This window comes from Calypte anna, chromosome 20 (genome assembly GCF_003957555.1).
Source record: "Calypte anna isolate BGI_N300 chromosome 20, bCalAnn1_v1.p, whole genome shotgun sequence".
NCBI classification, from domain to species: domain Eukaryota; kingdom Metazoa; phylum Chordata; class Aves; order Apodiformes; family Trochilidae; genus Calypte; species Calypte anna.
The window spans coordinates 5990710-6015918 of NC_044265.1; the positions used below are offsets into that span (position 1 = coordinate 5990710).

The 25209-nt window shown below is 48.2% G+C and overlaps 1 protein-coding gene across 1 annotated transcript; it reads left to right on the forward strand.

The window, feature by feature from the left end:
- Positions 1-16755: 16755 nt before the first annotated feature.
- LOC103539780 (opsin-5-like) lies at positions 16756-22187 on the forward strand. The gene is made up of 5 exons (XM_008506314.2): positions 16756-16843; positions 18356-18518; positions 19070-19197; positions 20542-20870; positions 21633-22187. Exons 1-5 carry the CDS (start codon positions 16756-16758, stop codon positions 22185-22187), a joined length of 1263 nt encoding a protein of 420 aa, XP_008504536.2.
- The last annotated feature ends 3022 nt before the right edge of the window (positions 22188-25209 follow it).

Sequence of the window (25209 nt, forward strand, 5' to 3'; positions counted from 1 at the left end):
CTGTCTGGAGGGGTCAGCTCAGCACTTCTGTGAAGTGCTCCCCAGGAGCTTGGTCTCCCCTGCTTTTCTTTTGGAAAGAGCCAGTGGAGGTGGCTCATTTATCAGTCCTGGGATGTGCACTGAGGGGAGAATGCCATCTCCATCTCTTTTTGCTTTATCCTTGGCTCCTGGCTGTAAAAATGCAAACCTGTTCTAGCATCTTTTCACACAGTGTTAAAGAAGAAGTATTCTTATAGCTGTACCAAGCCTGTTTTATAAGCTGGCTTTGGGCCACCTCAGCAGAAATCAGTGGGCTGTATGCATATGCTCTGCCTCTCCTTTTTAGGGGAGAGTGGGGAGAAAGGCTTTATTCCCCACACTGCACCTCTCACTCTGTGAGAAGTGAAGGCCCTTTTGGGCAGCTACTGTTACATCTTTTTGCTAGGATTAAATTCTCTTTTTCTCCCTACCTTAATGACAGAAGGTTCATTAGGTATGCCTGATGTCAGGAAGGGCAATGAGCACACGTGTGCATTTTCTACTCTGCTGCAAAGTCATGTGAAATAGCTATAGATGGCACTCTGGTATTGGCTGCTGCTTGTGCCTGGCTGTTTTCATGCTGAGAGTACAGAGCACAGTGAGACTCTGTCTTGGGAGAGCAATATCAATGTGTCCAGGTTCTGAGAGAAGACTTACATATAACTTCTGCAGCAAACAGTGGTGTGAGCAAGGCTGTAGTTAAGGATAGGAAGGGTAGAAATTAAGCTAAGGAATAAGATGAAGCTTTGTAGCAGAACAGCATCGTATTATGGGAATACTCTTTCCTGATGTGGATTTTTATAGACAATTCTTCCATGTAGATGATCTTGTGTTGATAGGAATTTAAGGAAACTGTACCTTGTTTATGGAGATGTTTTATTTGGGGTCTGCCAAGGCTTTCTGTGCTCAGGGGTTTGGTTGGCCCAGTGCCTCTCCTGGGTGGACCTCAGGAGGCATTAGCAGAGATGAGGATGCTGTTGGGCTCTGTCTTCCACTCCTAGGTGGAGAGTTTCAGCCTAGGAGCACAAAAGCTCTTAATGTAAATCAGGAATAGAAATAAGGTTTAGAATGGGTGAATACTTGAAGGTCAAAGGGGATATTTGCTCTGTGTGGCCTTTGTCCTGCCAAGGAGGATCTTGTGTCTTTGGAGTTTGTTCAAACTCGAAACATGTTTTATGTTCACAGTCTCAGGGATTATTTTCTTCATTTAAATATTCAGGTAAAGCAGCACTGATTCAGGTGAAATGGATTACCTGCTCCAGAGATCACTGCCAGGCTCTGTGAGGAGTCTGCCAGGTCCAGATTTTCAAACAGCTGCTCATTTGGTCTCTCCTAATGTGTTCTGTCTGTTCCAGGAATTAAAGTTTGATTCCACTGTGACTCGTAAAGTCTTGGACTATTTAGAGGCATATCAAAAATTAAAAGAATCTCTTCTGGAAGCATCGAAGCCTGTGGTGTTTGAATCTTTGATATAAAGACTTTTTTATGCTTGGAGAATAGTTCATTTTAATGCTGGGAAATAGAGCATGACAATTGTGCTGCTGTATGTAGTGCAGTGAGCATTATGCACTGCTTAATAAAATGATGGTTCTGTCCAGGAACCCAAGAGGGAAGGTGCAATATTCAGATACCAGTAACTCACCTGAAACTTTAGGCACACATTTGGGTGATTTAGTGTACAACCTGCAGCTGGAGTTGAATTCTTTCTTTCTGGTTCACTGCTCACTGCTTAAAATACAGCCTGTTTAATGTTGCAATGGTAGAGATCCCTTTGGAGCCCGGGGTCTCTCTGGTCTTGCTCTGCAGGGAATTTGGTAAGCAGAGAATTTGTTAAGCAGAAGATGGGCTGAGTCACAAAGACAAGGTGTGTAGCCATTGTTCTCCTGAGGTTTGGCTTAAATACAGTGGGAAGCTGAGGAGGAAAACCTGTTTTCCATAAAGTCTTTTTTTGGGCTATGTTTAAAACTCTATGAGGCCTATAAACATGTTTTGGGAGGAAAGATGAGAGATCCTGAGAGGCAACATATAGCTTCAGAAGTGCAAAATCTGCAGGACTTTGCTACCAAGAACTGTACCTGCTAGGAATGATCAAAACCAAGTGTTCTTTGTTGTAGTACAAGCCTATTGTATAATTACTGTGTTTTGCTTCTTGGCTGTTCCTGAGTTTGTAGTGTCACGACAGGTTGTAGGCACCTTTAGGTACTTTTCAGTGCTTGATTTAAAAATCCTCTTTTTCCTTTCATTGTACTTCGTACCTCTTTTCAACAGGCTCAAAGCCTGTTGGCAAAATGAGTTTTACTGAGCTCAAGTAGGATGCTTACATGTCTTGGAAGTGAATGTAGGTTTGACACTGATTTGATTCTGCTTTTTCTGCCTGCAGCTTATCACTCAAGCTCTCCAATGAAGGACTTTATTTCCTTGGTCAAATATTTTCCATAAGACTATATAATAGCTAGAGGCAGTGATTTCTCTGTCAGTGCTTGGCACTGTGGATTTTCTGTACAGGAATAATATAGCCATCTGAAAAGCAGTCTTAAAAACAAGCACTGTGTTTGCTCAGAGTGGCAGGATAAAATGAAGTGATGGGATATTTTTATTTGCATGGCACTTAAAATTCATCTTTTTCTTGTTGTTGTTGGTGTGTGTGTGTTTTTGTTTTTTTTTTTTTTTTTTTTTTTTTTGGTTTTTTTTGGTTTTTTTTTTTTTCCCCAGCAGAGCTTGTAGTCACGGAGAGGTTCATTCATTGTCAGCAAACACCTTCCCTGTCAGACTGAAAGTCATGTCCCAGTTTCTCCTTTCGTGTTCTCCAGAATGTGTGTGTGAAAATCACCAGCTTGGCTGCTAGGAATGTTCAGACCTCACCCACCTCCTTGATGTGAAGCTTCTTTCCTGATGCCCCAATGTCACGATACCTGAGAGGTTTGCCCCAGAAGCAAGGGCAGTGAAGGGGGGAGCTCAGTTTCCAGTTCTCTTTGGTCAACAGCTTTCCCATTGCCAGCAAGCAATGAGGTTTGGAAGTGGGTTTGTGATTTTTGTCTGCTAGAAACCTGATTGAGGCACTGAAGTGACTTCTGTACCAGTTATCAAGGCATGATATTTTAATCATGACTGTTTTATACAGAAAACAAAGCCTGGCACCATAGTTGTGCTGGTTTTATGCTACTGGAGGACCACTGGTTACAGCGTGTTTAAACACAACAGGGAGAAGAATGGAGGGTATGGAATTAATACTAGATAAAACCACAGGAGTGAGAGACTCATTAAAAACTATCAAGCCATGGAGTGAAAAATTGTGGGAGAGAAATGACACCAAATGCCAGAAAGCAGTAAGTGTTGGAAGATAAGGGCAGAAAGTTATTTGTCTGACAGTCCTTCAGAGAGGATAAAAAATTGGCTTAAAAATGAGCCTGATAACAAAGTCGTATCTAATTACTCTACATGCAGAAGTGATTTTTCCTTGAAATACTAGAATTTTCTATTCTAATGCAGAAAAAGAAGGTAGTAGCAAAGGAATTTGATAGATTTCAAATGGAATATTAATTAGGAACAATTCGAAAGTCCAGCCAAAGATCTATTTAAATTAATGCATTTCTAATGGAAATTATTGTGCCACGTTTTCCTAAAATAAAATAACTTGTTAAGATACTATGTCTGCATATGTTCAAAGTAGACTTTGACCATTAGGAAAAAAAATAAAGCGAAAGTCAAAGGAAAGCACTGCAGAGTGTGGAATGGCTGCTGTGGTGGTGGCTGTGTGGGGCTGAGTGGCTTTGGCTTTGCAATGCAAACATGAGACCTGGTGAATGGCAATGCATCTGTCTGTGCACTTGTTGACATTTTGCAGAAAATGAGACTTAAAGACCTAGTGCATTGAATATATTATAGGAGCCTACAAGAGTGCTGATCTTTTCAGTGTTGTTGGGAAAAGCAGGCAGGTGTGTGATGTAGAGGAGGCTCCAAAGGCAAAGGAGACAGGGAATGGCTGAGCCAATGAGTGCTCTTTGGTTGCAGCACATCTGTTCCTTTGAGATGGCTGCATGAAGCACACAGACCCTTTGCACCATCCCTATGGCTCAGCCCTTGTTGTTGCTATGAAACAGCTCTGAGCAGGAAGAGTTTTCTCTGTACTGATGTTTAAAGATGACTGTCAGGGATCCCCCATTGTGACTGGGGTAACTACAGCCTCTGCTGATGGTTCTTGGCTGGTCTGAGTGCTGTCTACTTACAGGTGGAGCTTATACCCTTTGCTTTCCAGGCTGTTGTCTGATCCTAGGGAAGTCCCCCCACAAGGCACATGTTGGCCCTTGACTTCCACCATCAGAGCCTGCTCCAGGATGTTCAGTTGTGGCTCCACAAATGTTTGCCCCTCTGTCCTCTGCTTCAGTTTCTTCACTGAATTTTGACTGCTGAGAGATAATGTCAAGGGGAGAGATGAGCTCTACCTGGCAGGGAAGGTGAGGAGCAGGCATCTGGTTACTGTCCTGGCAGTTCTGGCATGGGGTGGGATAGAATCATAGCATCGACTGGGTTGGAAGGGACCTCAGAGATCATCAAGTCCAACCCTTGATCCACTACCGCTGCAGTTACTAGACCATGGCACTGAGTGCCACATCCAGTCTCTTTTTAAATATCTTCAGGGACAGAGAATCCACTACTTCCCTGGGCAGCCCATTCCAATGCCTGAAGATCCAGCATCCTGAGGATGCTTTGCAGTGTCCTGTCCAGGGCTGAACAGGGCTGATTGAGAGAGACCTTGCAAGAAGATCTTGAAAATTAAGGGTTAAAATATGGTCAGCTGGACTTGAAGTAGCAAGCAATATTCAAAACAGAGCGGACAAGTGGGATGTGAGAAGCCAGAATATGCAGGCACTGGGAATTGTGGGTGGCACTGAAGAGCCAAATACAAGAACAGAAACATATTTTAATATATACTTCCATTCCAGTCACAAGCACAAATTGTGAGGGGGGGGAAGTGCATCTCGAGCAACATATGTGTTATCTCATGCCTCCATCTAAGTATACAAGCATGGGATTTATGTCTCTTTAACATAAAGCTGAAAGTTTGGTGTACAGATGGTTGGAAGTTGGGTAACAGCCTGCGTAGCTTGTAGCATAGATCTGTCTTAAATGCATGCCATCACCTAGCATTGTTTCTTACAAAATTCTTACCCTCCAAATCCCTCCTTAAGCCATTTGGGAAGAGGCTGAGCTGCCTTTTCAGCACAGACATACTCAGGAAATTATTGGCCAGTGAGTCTGACCTCAGCTGGGCTGGGTAAGAATCTCATTATGATGGAATGAGATGAGAACACAAAGTGGTGGGAGAAATATGAGTTGATAAATATCAGACTGTGTGGCTAAATCTTGTCATACAAATGTAGTGGGATTTCAGCACCCACTCCCTCACTGCCTTTGAAGGTGACGATGTGGTGAGCAGAGCTGCACGCAGGAGGCTCTGGACACAGACATCTGTAAGACACTTGATGCAGTGAGACACAACAGACTGATGGGCAGGATTAGTAGGTACAAAATGTGCCTGGGAGATGGCAAAGGAGAAAATGTGACTGGCATGCTGAAAAAGTCATTGCATGCAGATTTCAGAGCCACGCACAGGCAAGTAACAAGCAGATTTCAGACTGTGCAAAACAAGTACTATCAATGCTTTTTGCAGGTGAGGAAACAGAGGCACAGTGAGATGACAGGGAGAGCAATTAAACAGGAAGCCAGGAGTGAGTTCCCAGCACAGGCTGAGGAATGCTGGAAATAAGGTTTTTCCAGTAGTTCTGTGGAGGTGATAAATGTTAGTGGGAACCTGATGGTGTGCATCCTCTAATCCTGATGACAGCTCTAAAATCCTGGGAATTATGGGGGAAATCAATGTGAAGATTGTTTTCTGTCTGTGTATAGGTTCAGAAATGAAGGCTCCACCTTACCTTTGGCTGGGAGTTTGGCTTTGGCTGCTGGGCAGTGTTAGCACTATCTAATATCTGTGGACTTCTGTGCCTTGAAATACAAACAGTTTTTTACTGTCCTTTGAGACAGGATGTTTTAAGGATGCAATTTGGAGAAGAGGTGCCTGGGAGCAGGGGCTTTCAATGGTCTAAATCAGCTGTCTCACAGTGGGTGGGTTATTAGCCTACTGCCAGCACCTTTTCTTTGGCTTTGATCAATACAGATGTTTACTTTGGTGGCACCACAGGAGCAGTCTGTGAGAAGGTAAACGATTTTTTAGAATGGTTTGTTCAGTCTCACATGGCTCTTTTTGCTCATACAAAGTGCCAGGAAAAGAGCGAGTCCTCCTAAAGGTTATTGCTTCCTTCAGCTCCCACCTGAAGCTTCTTTGTTAGCCCAGACAGACTTGGGCTGCAGTCCTGCTGATGGCCTTGTACAGAGAACACCAAACAAGGGCAGAAGTGATTCCCTAGCAAGGATGTCACACAGGATTCAGGATTCACCCTTTTGTTCTGATACTGCACAATGCTGGGCTCTGTGCCTGACTGGCAAAGCAGGTAAGTGTGTCCATCAGGGCCTTTATATCCCACTGTGGCTGTTTCGTTGCTGGCCCTCATGCTCAAAATAGAGCTGTGAACTCCCTTTCCTCCAGCCACCAGCGCTGGCCTGCAGAGTGGAGATCGTGTCTGCATCTGGTCCTGAGCTGGTTGCTGCCTGCAGATATCCCTGGTATCAGACACAGCTGCTTGGACAGTTCTCTGAGTCATTAATCCAGGTGAGTATTGAGACAGTTTCCAATCTCAGTTGTCTCTCTGCTCCCTTGTCCCATGAATACATCCACAGATTGATTTTTCATTTGACTGAAGGACAAGGCCCCTTCCAGCTCCCTCAGCAGCGTGTGGCTGGGGCAGCACAGCTGCCTGACTCATATTCCTCGTGCCTGCCCCTGGCCTGGCAGTCAGACCCTTTTGCAGGCCGTGCTATTTCTGGCTGCTCTCAGATTCATAACTGTGTCCCCTTTCACACAGGAGTTTGAATTTCCATCTCGTGCTGACATGCCTGTGCTGCCTGCTCCTGCACGTGTTGGCTCTGCCTCCCCAAGCCTCCTGCTTCCCAGGTGAGTGAGTGTGGGGCATGGTAGCTCTAATTCCACCTCTCCATCCCATTGCACTGCTGGTCACCTGCTTGGGAGATGTTGGAAAGGACTCATGTCTGAAACACTGTGAAGGGCAATGCCACCCCAAGAGTCTCCACCTTCCCTGGCCAACATGAAGCAATTATTCAAGCCTCTCTCTCTCTCATGAATAGTTTTGATATCATGTTCCTTGAGCACAATATCCTCAGAGTTCCTTTTGCTGCTTGAGCCTTGGATCCCTGCTGCCTGTCACTTTATTTTTGCCACCCCTGACTTGATTATTGATGAGAGCAATTTGCAGTACGTGCTGCTGTATTCAGCAGGAACAAACTAGGTGTACAAGAGAAAAAAGTATTGCTGTCCTCTTTGAGGGAGACTGAGCAATGTGCTTCCAAATCTCTGCACACATAGACTGTCATTGATTCATGTTTCTGTGGACAACTCTGTCATTTGCAAACAAATGACTGTGGTTCTTCAAGGCTTTGCTGCACCTCAGGCTGCAGCTGGGCTTCATGTTCATGCTATGGAGCATGTGCCCAATCTGTATCTGTCAGTGCTACCTAATGAAAAAGCTAAGCATCATTTCTTCTGCAGGATTCTCTAATGGTTCAGGTTTAATTTCAGTGTTGCTGAGTGATTTCCTATTTAGACAATGATAAATAAAAATTGAACATGCAGAACAGATCCCTAGCTAGTGATACTGCAAATTTTAATTATGCCCTTACAACATCCCTGCAATCCCCTTCTGAAAAGGAAACTGAGGCAACCAGAGGTGGCCAAGGAAATAGAGAATCTGAATGCTGGAAGCAAATCTCTTGCTGGCAGTACAGGGTCCAGTTAACCCCTCTGTGTGCCAGCCAGAGGCTGGGCTGAGTTACCAAGGATATCAACTGAAATCTCTGGAAAATCTGGTTGCAGTGATTTAAGGCAATCCCATCCATGAGTGCAGAAAGGAACCTGCTCCTGTGCCTCAGCCCCTCCAGTCCAAGCCTCATGTGTGCTTAGAAACCTGGAGCTGAAACACCCAACTGTGCAATGAAGTGGTTCAAGAGTAATAGAGTTTATTCTCTCTTGGTTTTGCAACCTCTCATCTGAGAGGTTTCTGTGAGAATTCATTCCTAGAAGTTATTGGAATGGAAATTAAATGTTTTATGGATGTTTACGTGTGCTGCTGCTGCCGCCGTGGTCTGTGCAAGTGATGCACGTGTACAGTTATCACTCCTGACATCAGTGTTCAGCATCTTAAGAATCTGTTAATGTTCATAGTCCAGAATTTTAGTGCTGTAGAAATCCTAAATGGAAAGCTGAACTGCGTCAGCCCTCCACTTGAAAATAGATAAATACATGTAAAGAATCAGGAACAGTTTGGGAATGTAGGAGGGTTGTGCAATAAATCTGGCACTTGCTGTCTCGGCAATGGAGCAGCAAGAAGGAAAACCTCAGCATTTTTGTGTAGCTGAAGCAGCTCATGGATGCATGTAGCATGTCCACAGACCTTTCTGTTCAAAAAGCAGAAGCCAAAATCTCAGCCTCAGTCATTAAAATGACCATCATGGACTGGAAGGACTGTTTCAGTCACTCTCTGAGCAGCACAGCCCATAAAGAAGCTCTCAAAAACCTGTCACTGTCTTGTACCAGGGCACGGGCTGGGAGCAAGGGTTGGCCACTGATTGGAGAATGTTCAAGCAGCAGCATCCACCCAAGGACTGAGCTTCAGGCTGGGGCTGGGGAACTGCTATGAGTTCTTTACTGAAAGTTCTAAGAGTGAGGCCTAGGGGTGCCTGGTGGGGTTGTAACTCAGCATCCCTGCATGGCAGTGACTCTGTTTTACTTTGTGTACATGGCCTTTGGTAGAGGAAGAGCAAGATATGGATAAGAGTGTGAAAATTTGAGTTTTAGGGGCAAGATGTGCAACTCACACTGTCCTTTTATGGACCCTGGTTTAGTCAGACCTTTCTGTGGTGATTACAGGTGGTCTGGGCTTTTGTGTTGTTGAGGAAAAGAATGGCTAATTAAAAATTCTTTAGTTAGATTAGTCCCAGATGTTTCACAAAGCACTGTTATAAACATCTCTCCAGCTGCTTTAGCAAAATCTAGTTTGGTAATGCTATTGGTTTTCAGTTTAAGAAAATACACTTGATGAAGTTTTAATTTTTGGCTCAAGTTTGTATAAATATTTAAAGATTTATCAGATTAATAGGACTTCATGATAACTCCAGAAGCATTCTTCTACTAAACAAATGCAAGTAGTGTCCTTTTAGACACAGAAGCAACCTCCAAAGATGGATGACAGCTCTCAGCTTGATTGTCAATTATGTGTTTATACTCTCTTTGACAGATAATTTTTTCATGGTGATTTACTCTTCCTCATAATTAGATGTAGCAATTAGAATGTCTTATTTATTATGCTGGAATTTTCTTCTAATGAGGCTGTAGCTCAATGGTCTCAGACACCTGTTCCACAGCAGAGCAAGCATGGGAGTTAATTCTCCATAGTTCAATCTGTTTCTTCTTTTTTTTTTTTTTTTTTTTTTCAATCGCTTTGAATCATCTCAGTCTCCTGATATTAGGGAACTTCCACTGTTTTCCCAGCATATTTCCTATCCCCAGCTGATGTATGTTGTGTTATCCTTATCCAAGCTGCTGCCTCCCAGATCTGATCAGCTGGCTTGCTATCTTTTGCTGGGCAGCAGCATCCCTCCTCTTTTGTCTCAGATGCTCTGCCATGTCCCCTTGGAACCTCAAGGAACACTTTTTCATTTCACCATCAGTGCGAAAGAATGGACGGAGATGGAAAACACACGCAGAGAGCTGAGCACCTGGCAATGTTGGCAGCACTGCCCGTGGCTGTGTATCCTCTTGTCCTTGGGCCCTTAAAAAACAGCTTTCCCTGCTCCCTGTCGCAAAGCATGAGCTGCAGTAAGGCTGAGAGCTCCCAGCCAGGGACAGCATTCAGCACCAGGGTTGATAGGCAGGATATGGCTGTGTGTCTATGTTCCATGTAAATTTATTAAAGGGGTAAATTAACCACAAATCCCCATAAGATGATTGTTTGTCACAATGCCCAGTTTGCATAGAAAAGGTTGCAGCATTTGCACACCCAAGTGAGGTGCACAGTAACACAGTTTAAATGACTGGACACACTGGTATCCTTACAAATCCTTGCAGTTGGTGTCTTCCAGCACAGGGGAAGAGCCATATGGAAGTAAGTCCAAATGCAGCCAGACCACAACACTCAGAGCTGTGCTGAGTGTTTTTAAGGGGGTGCTCCTAGGAGAGGGTCCTATGTCTGATAGTTTCTAGAAGGCAGAGAGATATGGGTTTCAGGTTACTTCCCACCATCTGGACTTCAGAAATGCTGAAGCTGGGCAAGGACACAGCATTGCAGAACACCTCTGATGGGCAGCAGCTGGGCTGCACTGTCCCTTCTTCACCTGGTGCAAAAGTGATACCCACAGCCTGGCTGGGCCAGCTGGGGAGCAGGAGAGCTGGCCCAGGGGGGAGAGCAGCATGCCCAGGAAGCAGTGACCTGCCCTGAAAACCTGAAAGCAGCAGTCAGGGTAATGTTTCCTTGGTGCAGCTGCAAAATAAGGCAACATTTGTAATTTTTTTAGCACAGTGTGTAAGGCTGTAGGAGGTGAACAGTGCTGGTTTTTGGCTATAGCATGTTTTATGGGTTCTTTTGGACAGGAAGACATAGCATGAGCACACATGTATGCACATATATTTTCTTCCTCCTCCACCAGGTTCTTTTGGCTGAAGGAGAACCCAGATACCCATTTTGAAGACCCACAGAGCCTGTAAGCTTAATTTCAAAGGTGAAATCTGTAATGCTCGCACCTAGGTCTGGAGGCTGGTGTTGTTCAAGGGGAGGTCTTGCAAAGAAGTAGAAACCTGGTTAGCCTTCAGCTATGGCCCACAGGGCAGAGGGACAGAGACAGAGGAAAATGAAACAGGATTACAGTCCCAATGCTGTGACTAATGCTGGTGCTGAAAGAGGACCAGGGCTCTCTGAGTTACCTGGGGAAGCACAGGCTTTAACCTGCTTGGCCAATCTTTTCTGCTTTAGATTCCCCTGGTGGACAGCCAGAAATACTTGTGGAACAGGTGACGTTGGGTAGGTTTGACATATTTCATCTGTTGGCTTTGCAATGCTGCCAGTGTCTGTGGGCATTTCTGCCAGTTTGGCTCTTGTTCCTTTGGGGGCTGATGGCTCAAATATTCATTCTTTCTTTCTGTTGTTTTGGTCTTGATTTGTTTGTTTGATTGATTGATTCAGAGGGAGAGAGAAGAGGAATGGGGAGCTTAGAAAACAGAATTAAATGCTTGAGATACCAAAGGCTATACCAAAATCTCCAGGAGTCCCAGCAAAGAATTATGTTTCAGGTCAATTTAGATTTCTAGAAATCATGCTGTTGATTAAACCTCAGATCAAAAGTGCTCCTTTGGATTCCTGCTCTGTGCCTCCACCATTGCCATAAAACAAAAGCAATGCTGAAAGAGTGTGGTAGGTCTGGGCTCACTGCATGCTTAAGAAAAAAAAGCTGTTCCATGACCTTGCAAAGGTCTTGTTTTCTGTCTCCTCACCTCTGTAACCCCTGGCTTCTTCATCTCTCTCTCAAAATCTCTTGCAGACAATAGGGAAGCAGCAAGCAGTGGTCTGTGGGTGCTGCTGGATCAGGTCCCTGCCCCATGGCATCTCCACTGAGTTCTCCCACCTTCTCAGCCACCTCCTTTGGGTCTTTCCCAATGGCATAAACCAAGTGGGAACTAAATTATCTCAAAGACTTCAGTCCCCCATCCAAACCTGGTTGAGAAGGGCTGATGAATGAAGTGCAGGATGAGGGTGGAGATCTGTTTCCAAAGAACCTATGCTAAAAAATAATGCAATTATGCAAATGTGCCCACCAAGTTCAGGAACTGCTTGCAGTCCCTGCATACAGCATGTGGTGCAGTGGAAAGTGCTGTTGCTCCTGTCTGAGCCTGTGACTCTTCCAAGGACTCTGTGTCCCCTGGTGTGTCACTGATTGTTGTGCCTCAGGGCCATTCCAGGTGGAAGGGAGAAAATGGGGCCCATTCCCTGGTGGATTTTGGGCTCTTTGGGTTAAATCTGGCCACATGGAGGGGACTGCACAACAGGGCCTCAAACTTGGCTGAGGCTTTTGTGTTTCTGGAACACAAACAGCAACTATCTTTCAGCTTATTAGAATCCCAGTGTGTATCTATTTACATAGCTGTGTAGTCCATGAATGTTTCTCATGAAGGTTCTTTCCAAGGCACGTAGAGTATGTAAGGCTATTGCTGTGCTATTGCTGCCCATTTCTCCAGCTTCATCTTTCCTTTCTGCAGCTTAGGCACCCAAGTCCAAGCTGCCAGTGGTTCTCACACTATTTGGATGTCTAAAAATGTGCACTAGGCTTTTTGATGTTTTTCCCATTTTTAACTGGCAACCAAGGGAAAGCTTTTGGCGTGGAGAGGATTAATGAAGCGTTTGGTTGAAGTGATGGTTGTGACTCGTGTTTTGCCAAGCAGAGACAGGTCAAATGATTTGGGTGGAAAACAAAACCCAGCTCCGATTGGCAACAGGCTCAGCACATCGATCCCCACCTCCTCATCTCCTCTCTCACTCCGAGCATGTCCTTGGAGCACCTCGCAGCACAGCATGGGGTCGTGCCGGGTGGCCAGCCGGACCTTCAGGGAGAGGTGAGGGAATATTCCCACCGGCAGAAGGGGGCTGGCCAAGGGGAGGGCAAAGCGATCCTTGGGAGGGGGCTGCTTTAAACTGTGCTCCCTGTGCCTCAGTTTCTCTCGCTACGCTCGGAGCGACTCCAGGGGCGGGTGTGGGGCTGGGGAGGGGGAGAGGAGCGCCCGGGCCGAACCTGCCCTGCGGCACCGGAGCTGCCCCGGCTGAGCCTCCCCCGCGGTACCAGAGCTGCCCCGGCTGAGCCTCCCCGCGGTACCGGAGCTGCCCCGGCTGGCGCGGTCCTGGCCCCCCCGTTGCGGAGCTGTCCGCAGCCGCCGGTGCTGAACCGCGGTGGCGGAACCTGCGCTCCCTCCCCGCGGAGCTGCCGCGGGAGCCCCGCAAGTTCCTGTGTGCGGAGCAGGGAGCGGGCAGCGGCGGGGGTTCCGCCGGGAAAGGTAAGGGGGGAGCGTTTGCGGGAGAGGCGCTGCCCCGGGAGGGACACAGGACACCCCAGCATCCCCGGCCCTGGAGATGAGAGGGATGAGTTCTCCGTGGGTGTCCCCCCGGCTGCGCTGGAGGTGTCCCCGGGACTGTGGGAGACACTGCAGCAGGGCACTGGTGTTTGTGTCACACATCACACAGAAAGCTTTAGGGTGTGTGTGTGTGTGTGTGTGTGTGTGTGCATGGGCTTGTACCCCTCTCAAAGGGGCTTGCAAGAGTCCTGGGTGGCAAATGGGAGGCAGAAAGCAGAGTTCTTCTGTCTGTAACCGAACGGGACAGGCAGCCCTGGCACAGTAAACTCTTGTAATCTCCAAAGTGATACTGGGTAAGGAACTGAGTGTTGCCTTTCCTTGCACTGCACCCTGTCCTTCAGAGCAGCCATTCAGCTCTGCTCTTTGCTTCTCCATGAGTTTTGAGGGCTTGCTGTGTTTGCTAGGCAGGCAGCAGTGTCTGAGCTTCCCCTCTGCTAGGAACTGCAGAAATCGATTCCTGCTATTTACTATTGAAAGACACTGGAGGTCAGCTGAGTTTCCAGGCTCATCAGGTTTCCTCCTCCTCTTCAAGAAAGGTTCTGGCTTTTCTTCATCTGCCTGAAGAACAGTGACTGAACAAGTCTGGAGAGGAAAAGGGCAAAACCAACAATCACACAAAATAAAATGTAAAGTTTTCCAAGGAGACAGAGTGCATGTGACCTGGCCAGTCCAGCTGTGCTGATGTCCTTCGGGTGCCAGGTATGGACTTGAGGTTTGGGTTTGATTCTTCCTGTGAACACAAGATTAGTGTCTGGGAAGCAGAAGACAAGGGTTTCCTGGTAACGTACCTGTGGCAGCAGCTGCTTGGAAAACTTCATCTCATTTTGAAGCCTGATTAAATTGAGAGGAAAGGAGCTTTCACAGTCTGTTTCTTCTCAGAACAGAGTCTGAGCAATGGATCTTAAATCAAATTGAACAGCAGCTTTGTATGCCCAAAGACTACCTGGCCAGGCAGTCTGATTTTAAAGGGATGCATTGTGCCAGCTGAGTAGCCCCTGATGAGACATTGCCATCTGAAGTCCTTCCCAGAGGAGTTACAGATTCAGTCTTGATTGAACATAGTCCTGTTTTTGAAATTTTTTAGAGTTGGAAGAAAGCTCCAACAGCTGTTTCTGTCAGAAATGAGAGTGAGTGGGTTTAGTACCTGCACTGATGGTTTTGCAGTTTGTGACAGCAGAGGAGGCTTGTGCAAGGTGCCAGGGGCCCCACTCTGTCACACACTTACCTGAGGGAGCAGCTCAGAGAGGGGGATGTCCTTGGGCATGTTTCCAGCAGACAAGCAGAACTAGAATAGGTTTGAAGTGGCAGGGAAGCAGGTTACTCACTGCCTCATTTCCACAAAGGTAAAGACCTTTGTGGTAACACCTGCATCTGGTAGGGGGAAAGAATTTACAAGCCCCCAGTGAAAGCAGCAAGGGGAAAAGAGATTTTTGCAGTACTTTCTATACTGATCCTAGCTTCACTTGCCTGGATGCTGCACACAGCTACAATAAGGGTACAGGATCTACTTCGTGATTTAGTTTCAGACAAAGATGAGAGCTCTCCATATTTCTATAAAACTGATTTATTGCCCATGTGTCAATGACATCACCATATCTTGAGAGTGCAAGAGATGCATTTGTATCAATTTCTGTATTACAGTGTGAGGTGTGCTTCACAGATAGCTCAAGCACAACCATAATAATAAGGCCTATCCCAAGTAATATGTCAGAAATAGAAGTTCCTCTCCCCTGGATTACTGTTACTTTTTGCCAGCTTGATCTCACAGGATGCTCGTAGCTTCCCTTGATGGATTGCAGGATGGGAGACCTGCCAGGAATCTGAAGGAAATGAAGTCCTGTGAGCTTTGCCAGTTCTCTCCTTCCTTTGCCACGTGTGTGCATGCACGCTGAGGAGCAGGAACAATTCCTTCCAGGCTGTTCGTGCAAGGTCTTGCCCTGTCTTGTCGCCAGTGCAGCTGTGTGACCACAGTCCCTCCTTTTTCCCAGGCTCCATCTCCTTAATATGTATGCTTTGTTGAAGCATCTTGGAGATATGGGGTGCTTGTGCTGTGTTCAGCATGTCTGCTTCCAAGGGCCCTTCAGGAAGAAAGAAATATGGCCTAGGGGAGAACTGTGGATTATCAGAATTTCAGTAATGATTTGCTCAGCCCTAAATAAAGGTTGTTTTCAATTAGGCTAATGAAGGATGTCATCCTCATGGCCAGAATCAGTCTTGTTCAGGGAGGTATAAATCACCTTTCCCATACCATGGACACTATGCCTTCCAAAGGCACAGGAGAATAAAGGAAGCTATTTTCACAGTGCTATGGAGCATTTAGCACCCAGGATGCTCTGTGGAGGAGCTGAATTGAGCAGCCTTTCACCACCAGCACTACGTTCTCCTGCCTGCCCATAGTACAAAGGTGGCTGCCAGGACCTAGCATCTCCACATCATCATCTCCTGCTAGATTCACTCTTCTCTGCCCAAATTTTTCTCCCAGCATGAGAGACTCCCAGCCCCATTCCCAGGTGCCACTCTGCAGCCTGGGACATGGCTCTGGCACTCTGGAGTTATTAACTTCCTATGAGCTTCCTGAGCACTTGGGAGCCTTTGGCTCAGCTGCACAAAATAACAGGGAAACTAATTAGGCTGATAAAATTCCATGAGTGAGTCAGGCACCTTGAGAAAGGAAATTACTTTTTACTACTTTGTTGTTGTTCATACATGTGCTCGAGTTCTTCACTGTCTGCACTGCTGGCAGCACGAGTCAGCATCCATTGGGAGAAGGAAGATCTCAGCTTGGAGCAGTGATTATTGGGGTGACGATTCCTTCTTGTCCCCAGCTGCAGGGTCTCCTGAGCTGGGGTTTGACAAACAGCTTGTTGCAAGTCCCCTTGCCTGGATGGGGGCACATCTCACAGCAGAGGCAATAGATTTGCCACTGGGAGGGGGCATGAGCAGTTCTTGGCTTCATTGCAAACAGAGCTCAGGCCAGCTTTCTGCTGATGTGGACATGGGGACACCCATGCCACCTGAAGTGCCACCTGAAGGACAGGTTAAACCTGGAAGAGGAGAGGAGGGCTCTGCAGAGCACAAAACCTCCAGCTCCCAGGCAGCTCCAAACGTGCTGCTGCAGTCAACACATGGCCCAGCCCTGCAAAGGAGTTTAGATCCAAAGGCTAATGCTAATCAGGGAAATCTGTAATTGAAGAAATGGTAATCAAGTGAGATTACCAGGCTGGTCCTGTTACGGGCCCCGTGCCCAGCCATGAGGTCAGTGCTGGACACTGAGCAGTGAAGGTGGGGCCAGTGGTGGGGCTGGGGCTGCAGCCTGGTTGTAGCTCAGTGCCAGGAGCAAGTTGCAGATCTGCCCTCCCCAGGAGCTGGGGACACCGAGCACTCCACTGTCAGCCAAAATTAATTCTCACTTGCATGTGTACCTTGCTTTGCAGATGGGAAATGTGTCCAATGTCTCTGTGTTCGCCTCCACCTTATCGGAAAGAGAAGACCTGATTTTTGGCACACTCTATTTGGTCTTTGGTAAGGAAAGTCAGCCTCTTCCTGCTGCAGGCAGCCCAGGTACCTGTCTGCCAGAAATGTTCAGGCCTTTCACAGTCACTGATGCTTCCAGGAGTGCTCAGTCATTAGCAGAATACTCAAACTGGCCCTTCCCACATTAGTCCTCTCCACCTTATCCAAAAGGATGATCTGGCCGAAGTCTGGTGACTGCATTTTCCTCCCAGGAGAACTGCATATGCCACTTATGTTTTTAAATACTTGGAACAGCCACCTGATGCTCTGTTAGCATTACCAGCTTTGTAACTCTTGAAGGTGATCTGGAACTCTGGCTAGTCCATGCTTCAGTAGAAGATGCAGGTGAATGTCCTGTGATTAGGAGCTGGGGACACCAGAAAGACAGCAGGAGGAACTGAGGGGCTGGAATGTGCTCTGAGGTGGCCTAAAATCACATGATAGGTGGTGAAAAACTTCCCAGTTTTCTGAGCTCTGAGCAAGTTGTCTCCCAAATGCTGGAAGAGTTTTTCGTGCCTTCAAAGTTGGGAACCCAAGGGATGCTCATGCTGCTGGGACTGCCAGCAGTTCTGTAGGCACCTCCAGCTCCTAGGGGTGAGTGAAGATAATCGAGAGCATTTAGTGCAGATGGGTCTGTGGGAAAAATGCCTCATGAGGCTGGAAACAAGGACAAGCATCCCAGTATTCTACCCTCGAGCGATTCCAAAGCCATGGATTTGGCCCAGTCTTGCATGGGAATCCTGTTCCTGAGAGGAACCTTCATGTTGGCCATTCAGCAGCTTTGGAAGCTCGTTCTTACCATGATATTTAATTTACAGCCTAATCCATTAGGGAAAAACTCTTGTCCTACCCCAAGAGCAGCAGTGATTTCCCTTCTGAGGACAGGACACGGAAGCCTCTTTTTTTTTTTTTTTTTTTTTTTTTTTTTTTTTATATTGTTTTTGTTATAAAATCTAAATCACCATTGTTGTTTTAAATAGACTAATAGCAAACAAAGAGCCTTCTTTTATTTAGTCTGGATTTTCCTTGATCTTCATAATGCCTTTCTTCTTGTTTATTTTGTTACGGTGAAATTGGACAACCCAAGCTCACAGGAGTGACATTGCCAGGAAGAAATTGAAAAGTGAAGGGGCCCAGCTCCTTGGCCTCACATCAGAAGAGCAATTGTACAAAGCTCCTGTTATTTATCTAGCTGGAAGGAAATGTCCCCTTTGCTCCTTCCAGCTGAAAGAATTGAGTCTGGCCAGAGCCTGCACCCAGAGCCCATTGCAGTCTCATCCCATCCCTGCCCTCCTACCCAAGGCCTCTGTGGGATCTCAGGAAGGGATTAGATTCAGTGTAAAGCAGCTCCAGATGTGCTCAAAGAGCTCTGCAGGTCCCATGGGCTCCCCTGCTCAACACACTCTGGAGAGGGAAGCCTCTGTAGACATGTCCAGGGTTTGCTTTCAAACATCTCAAGATTCTCCTGGCTCCTTTTCCAGCTCTGTTATGGACTTCACTGTTCCTCTGCCTTCTCTGCAGGCATCGTGTCCCTCTCTGGGAATTCTCTGCTCCTGCTGGTGGCCTATCAGAAGAGGTCTGTGCTGAAGCCTGCTGAGTTCTTCATTGTCAACTTGGCCATCAGTGACCTGAGCATGACGGTGACACTCTTCCCCTTGGCCACCTCCTCCTTCTTTGCACACAGGTACCTTGTGGAACCACTGCTGCCCTGGTCCCAGGTGCATTGTGCAAACCTTCTCTTGGAATGGGGAGACCCCTGATAGGGGTGTGGAGGGACCCCCAGGGGTCAGTCTGCTGGCACAGTGACACAGTCCCACGGCAGGATGTTTTGCTGTTCCCTGTCCCTCTGGTTTATCACACAGAGCTGCCTCAAAAGCTGTTTTGTGGTGAGTTTCCCAGCTGGTACCCAGCAGGGTATGGGCACTGCAGTGGTGTGTGCTGATGGGGATCAGGGCAGCTCCTGCACCTGTGGCTCCATCTGTGCTTGTCACTGGCATGTCAGGGAACAAATCAGGGGCAAGATCATGCCCATGGTTTCTTGGGTGATCACATTCTGGGATCCATGCAGGCTGTTGCAGCCATCCCATGCATGGCCAGTTTTGCTTCTGGTGTGAGACCCCATCACCAGGAGTGCAACTGGAAAATACCAAGCCTTGCTCCAGAGACCATGGAGAACATTCTAGATGCTCTGGGCAGAGGTGTGGGCTGTATTTACCTTTAGGTTTTCCCTTGCAGGTGGCTGTTCAATCACACAGTGTGCACCCTCTATGCCTTCTGTGGGGTCTTGTTTGGGCTGTGCAGCCTCACCAGCCTGACAGTGCTGAGCACAGTCTGCTGCCTGAAGGTCTGTTACCCAGCATATGGTAGGTGCTGGGATGTGTTATCTGACTTATACTTGCAACCCTCTCTGATTAATAATTATTTTCTATGGGCCAGATCCACCTCTTCTAGGAAGGCTTTGCCCCAGGGCAACCTATTCCCAGACACTACACACTGCAGCAGGCTCTGGAGGCTTTTATTATTTGTGTGTTCCCCTCCCTGCACCCTGTGCCCTGTGCATGCATCTCAGCTGCCCCCTGCCTCACTCTAGGGCTCAGGAGCATCTTCCAGAAAAGTGTCAGGGGGGTTGTCCCCCCTCTGTAGAAAAGTCCCAGTTTCTGTATCACCCAGAGCTGCAGGATGTTGGGCCATACAGAGGTCTGAGCCCAGACTACAGCAGAATTTCCATCCTGGGATGTCACAAGCTCTGGCAGTGCAAGGCAGAGCTGCTTTCCCTCATCCCTAGTGGGAGAGCCAAAGGCCAAATGTATTTAATTCACTGAAATAATTAATGCATGAGGGCTGGGTTTGCCATGCTATAGCTCATTTCTGAAGGCCAATTTCCTCTGCAGAGCCCCTGAGAGCATTTGCAGCTCTAAGCTTGGGCACCAGCTCTTTGTAGCTGGGACCCAGAGATGTCCCCTAAGTTTACAGCTCCTCCTGTTTGGAGTTGCTTCTTAATTTCCTCAGCTCAGCTGCTAGTCCTCCACCTAGCATGTATTTTCAGAACAGACTTTGTATTAAAGCCCCCCCCCCCCCAAAAATCAAAGATGTTTGATTTTCACACCAGGGTGCACTCTCAGCCCCTTGCCCAGGGCTTGCTGCCCATCTGCCCCAAGCCTGCCACAGCTGCCAAACACCACCATGCTTTGTCCCCAGCAGCTCACAGTGCCTCAGGGACAACACTGGAGCAGAGTCACCTTGGTTCTGTGCCAGCACAACACCTCAGGAGACCCCTAAAAAGGTGGAAGGAAAGATAAGGATAAAAGTTGGCTGTTAAACGTAGCTCAGATACTGGTGGCTTTTCCCTGGGCAGGTTCTGGTACCTGGACCTTATCTCCCCAGGAGATAAGGTCCCCACCACATTTTCAGTGAGGAAGTGGCTAATCTCAATGTGCTTTTAATTGCTTAGTTTCAAAGAAAAATGTTACTGCTCTGTACGGCTGAAGATTTAGCACTTTATCATGAGCTCTTAGAAGACCAGGGAATTAGAGATTTTAGGAGAATGGAATAAAAAGGAAAAAAATTCACCTCCTTTAATGCCAGTCTGCCAGAGAGAAAAAGCCCTTCCTATGATGGTGTCTGGGGTGGCTTTGGGCAGTTCCAGAGCCAGCTCTCCCTTCCCTGTGGGAACAGGAGCCATCCTCACCCCCACCCCTCTGCTGCAGGCAACAAGTTCTCCCCCTGGCATGCTGGGATGCTGCTGCTGGGTGTCTGGGCATATGCCCTGATGTTTGCCACGGCCCCCCTGGCAGAGTGGGGCAGCTACGGCCCCGAGCCCTACGGCACAGCCTGCTGCATCACCTGGAAGAGCTCCAGCAGGGAGGCCACGCTCTACATCCTCGCCCTCTTCATCTTCTGCTACCTTCTCCCCTGCCTCCTCATCCTCATCTCCTACTCCCTGATCCTCTGGACCGTGCGGGTGTCCCGCAGGGCACTCAGGCAGCACACGTCCCCCCAGCACAGAGCCCGCAGCGTGCACAGCCTGGTGGTGAAGGTAGGGGAGGGGCTGGGGGTGATGGGGAGGGGTCTCGGGGTGTCGCAGACCAACAACCTGTGGGCAGGGGGAGGTTGCAGGACCCCTCTGCCAGTCACTGGTGTCTGTCTCTGCTGGGGAATTCTGCAGGTGTCAGTATCAGTGTGGGTAGGAACACATTTCTCCTCAAGAGTCATCAGCTGGAGGAGTTTTCATTTTTAAGTTATGTTGGAAAAGATCATAAAAGGAGCTTGCATGAGTCATTGTTCCCCAGACTACAAGCTAATACTATAATTTATCTAGGATATGTCATTAAAAAAAAAAAAAAAAAAAAAAAAAGAATGGATACCCCTTAAAAAAAACAACTAAACATGAAAGAAAAGAGCTTGCAAGCCTGGCCCCAAAGGGAATGTTTAGGTCTGCTTAGAGGACAGGGCCCAAGGAATTTGGTGCTGGCCTGGCACCAGCCAGGTCACTGGGTGCATCCTACCTGTCTATGTGGTGGGCTGAGGCAGTTCCCAGGTGGGATGAGTGTGAGTTCTCTAATGGGAGTCCAGGTTTATGTGCCCACACTGGGACGTGTTGAGTTGCTGCCCTGACATCCCTGATGCTCCAGTGCAATGGATCCAGAAGGCTGAGTACCTCTCCTGGGGGATGTGACCCACAGTTTGGGGTCCTGTTGCTCATTGCAGTGGTTTCCAGTCTCAGGCTGGGTTTGTTGGGATTAGCATCCTGTGTATACTACAAGAAGCTCACAGCACCACCATCTCCATCTCCTTGCAGCTGAGTCTTGCTGTGTGCCTGGGGTTTCTGGCTGCCTGGACTCCTTATGCCATCGTTGCCCTGTGGGCAGTCCTTGGTGATGCCAGCCAGGTCCCAGCACTGGCCTTTGTGCTCTCAGCTGTCTTTGCCAAGTCCTCAACATTCTACAACCCCCTGGTGTACCTGTTCTTCAAGCCCAACTTCCAGAAGTTCCTCTCCAAAGATATGGTGCTCTTCCAGGCCATCCGCACCCTCCTCTGTTGCGGCTGCCCAGGTACTGAGCTCCAGCCCTTCCCATCCTCAGGCTTTGATGACCATCCTGGGGCTTGCAGGAGCTGCAATGACACTTTTGAGTGTTTCAGTAACTACCCCAAGTGCTACAAACTGCCCCAGGTGCCCAGCAGCTCACCCCGGCGTGCTCCCCTGGCTATCCTGGCCAATGGAGCTGCTTGCCAGCCAGGACTGAAGAGGACAGTGCAGGTGATGGTCCTTGTCACACAGAAAAAATCAGCCCTGGGCACTGCCAGTGTGTCAGGGGAAGCTCTGCCATCAGGTGTCATGAAAGATCTTCTCTGAGCGCATCCCTGCCTGGCCATGTCCTACCGGCACAATGGAAGACAAACCCCAGTGCAACTTCTTTTCTCACCTACATATCTGATGGGTTCCCAGCATGTTCTGCAGATGAAATTATATGAAATGTCAAGACCAACCTTGCCTTCCCCTCTGGTTTGGCTCTTGTGACTCTGAGCCTGGTCTTTGCGCTTGCAAAAACCAAAACCAAAACCAAACAAAAAAGTAGACCCCAGTGCCTGAGATCTGCCCAGGGTGCAACTTCAGGGTGCAGTTTCTCCTGCAGCTTGCTCTCTGGGCCCTTGGCCTTTATTTTTCCACCCTGGTGCTCTGATGACCAAGCAGGAACCTGGTTGTCTAAAGAAAGTGTGCCTGGCAGAGAGGGCTGAGGCCAGGAGGCCCTGAGAGGCACCTCCATCCCCAGCTCCTGCAGCCCCACTGGCCATGTCCTGTCCTCTCCTGTCAGAGAATGGGATCACACTGCTCAGCTACCTCCCTTGGGATTTTGAAGCATCTTGATATACCTCTCCAGAGACTACTCTCCAGGTGGGCTGGGTTACCCACTACCTTGATTTGAGGGCAAACCTACCACCATTCTACAGATGGAAATGGAAGCTTGTCTGTAGAGTTAGGATTTGGGGTTGAAATAATCCCCATGTGAGTACCAGCAGCCCTGCAGACTGAGCTGCTCATGTCCCCAAGGCTTGGGCATGGCAGGAGCTGGTTTTGCTTTGCAGAGAATGAACAACGTGGCCAGGGTGCTGCAAGAGATTGGTTATGCCTCAAAAGACTGACAAATGCATTGTAGGTGATGAGAGCTGGGAAAGGTGCTGCCCTCCAGCTCCCCAACCAGCCGTGTGGGAGCAGTTCATGTGGCCACTGCTTAATGAACAAAACCACAGCCAGAGCTGCAGCATTAAGTCTGGATGTGCTAAATGGGAATGGAATGGATGTGCTAAATGGGAATAGGGAACCAAATTCTGCAGTGAAGGCACAACCACAAGTGCTCGGTGCCTCTGCTGCCCACTCATCCTGTTCCAGAAATTGTACATGTTGAAAGTAAATACACTCCTGCAAAACTGACCACTGACTTGGTTTAGTTGTGTGTTAGCAGCTGTGCTCTGGGATAGATGGAGATCTCCTGGCTAGAGCAGGCTGGGTGCTGAGGGGATGCAAGGTGCCAGGGATGGAGTTTGGGGACTTGAGGTGAGCAAAAACCCCCCTGGCCTGGCAGCCCTTCTGGCCCATTGGAGCTGCCATGGGGGTCTCCAGAAAGGTGGTCAAGGTCTGGTTTCCACCAGAGGATACACACGAAGGACTGCTGCCATCTCCTGGGGGCTTTCAGGGCATGGCCACCATGCGACAAGCTGAGGGGATGGGCATGTGGCCCTGGCTGGGCTGGGGCTTTGGGCTGGGCTGGGCTTGGAGGCACAGCTCGGGCCAGCTGCCTGTGGAGCTTTGGGTCCTTGCTTTGGCTACCAGCCCCTGGGCTCTCACCTTGTCCAAAAACCTCCCACAGGAGACAGGAAAAGGAAAAATTTGCAAATCCCCTCAGTCCTTTATTAGTCCAGTCCAGGCCAAGCAGTAGATCCAGGGTGGTCCCCCATACCCCGGGGACTTTCTCCCCCTGCCAGGCTGGGCCCATCCAGCACAGCTGGGCCTGGCTTCATCAGTGTCCTCAGCTGGGAGCAGGGCCATCAGCTGCCACCCATTACCTGAGGAGAAAACCCCACTTCCTCCCTGCAAGAGCAGCTCTGTGGGGGTGAGCTGTGAAGAGGAGGATGGTGGCTTTGCTCCTTGGGGCTGAGGTAAGATCTGTACTTGCTATTGTGGTCAGGAGTGGTTTTGCTGTATGGGTTTTGGTGCTGCTGCAGCCAAGTCCCCAGCTCTGAGGGTCCTGGGGGCTGTGGTGTTGGGGGGAGCCTGGTGCAGTGACCAGGCTGGGCCTGCCCTGGTTTGGGTTTGGTTCCTGTGCTCTGGTTGTTGTGTTTCCCACTGAGTGCTGGCAGAGTGAGGGCACTGATGTGCTTTACTAGCAATGGCTTTTTTTTTTTTTTCAAATTGCAATCATATTCCCAATCCAATCAACCTCCTGAGGCTGAAGCTGCTGAGGTGAGTGCAGACACGTACACTGGGCAATCCATGTGCAAAATAAAAGTTTCCAAAGCCCAGCCTGAGCCAGGAAACCTGCAGCTCAAGGAGAAAGATCCCTTCCCTACAACCATAAGGCAGTTTCAAAAGGGAGTTGGCCTGTTTTGGGTCAACTTTATTATTTTCTACCCAAATCTACTATGATTTCACACCCATCAATGTCATAAAATCCCTTTGATACTAACCTGCTCATACAGTGCAATGACCTGTGGGGTTTCTCTGTTCCCTCCCTGGCAATCCTGTAGGGCTCTGGGGTAGATGGGTTTGCTCCCTGTGACTCTGTTAATAACTTGCAAAGCAGCAGCTTTTCCAGCACACCCTCTGCTTTACCTGGCAGCAGGCAAGTGGTGTGCTTCTGGCCTGGCAGGGGTTTAGGAGAAGTTTTTATGCAAATAAAGCTGAGAGCAAATGTCACTTTTCTGCCACCTCCCTCTCTGCTCCTGGCAGGGCTAAGAGGAGCAGTGCTTGGAGAGTGTGCAAATGGGAACCCCTGGAAAAAATTCACCCTGTGAATGTAATTTCTACTAAGGCTGTCTCTGCAAAGACACTTTCACCCCCAAGAAGGTGACTGGTGCCTGTTGTGCTCCCCTCTGAGACTGCAGGGACCTGCTCTGCCCTTCTGCTTGGTTTTCAGTTTGCCACAGAAAAACTTGGAACAACTGGAGATGCCCTGTAGCCAGGGCTCATCATGAGCTGTGTTCCACTAAACCAGGTGATTGCACAGGGGTCTGAGGACACAACAGCAAACTGCAGGTGGCAGGGAAGCCATGAGTCCAAGGGCAGGAAAAATGCAGAATAAGGTGACTGTCAAGGAAAGGCAGCAGGGTTATAAATGAATGTGAAAATTCATCAGTGATGATGGTAGATATTTCTTCCA

What these genes read in the sequence shown, in the direction of transcription:
- LOC103539780 (XM_008506314.2), top strand. Translation starts at nt 16,756, where the DNA reads ATGGGAAATGTGTCCAATGTCTCTGTGTTCGCCTCCACCTTATCGGAA. An exon ending in CACACTCTATTTGGTCTTTG is followed by an intron (nt 16,844 to 18,355) that starts GTAAGGAAAGTC and finishes CCTTCTCTGCAG; the next exon opens with GCATCGTGTCCCTCTCTGGG. An exon ending in TCCTCCTTCTTTGCACACAG is followed by an intron (nt 18,519 to 19,069) that starts GTACCTTGTGGA and finishes TTTCCCTTGCAG; the next exon opens with GTGGCTGTTCAATCACACAG.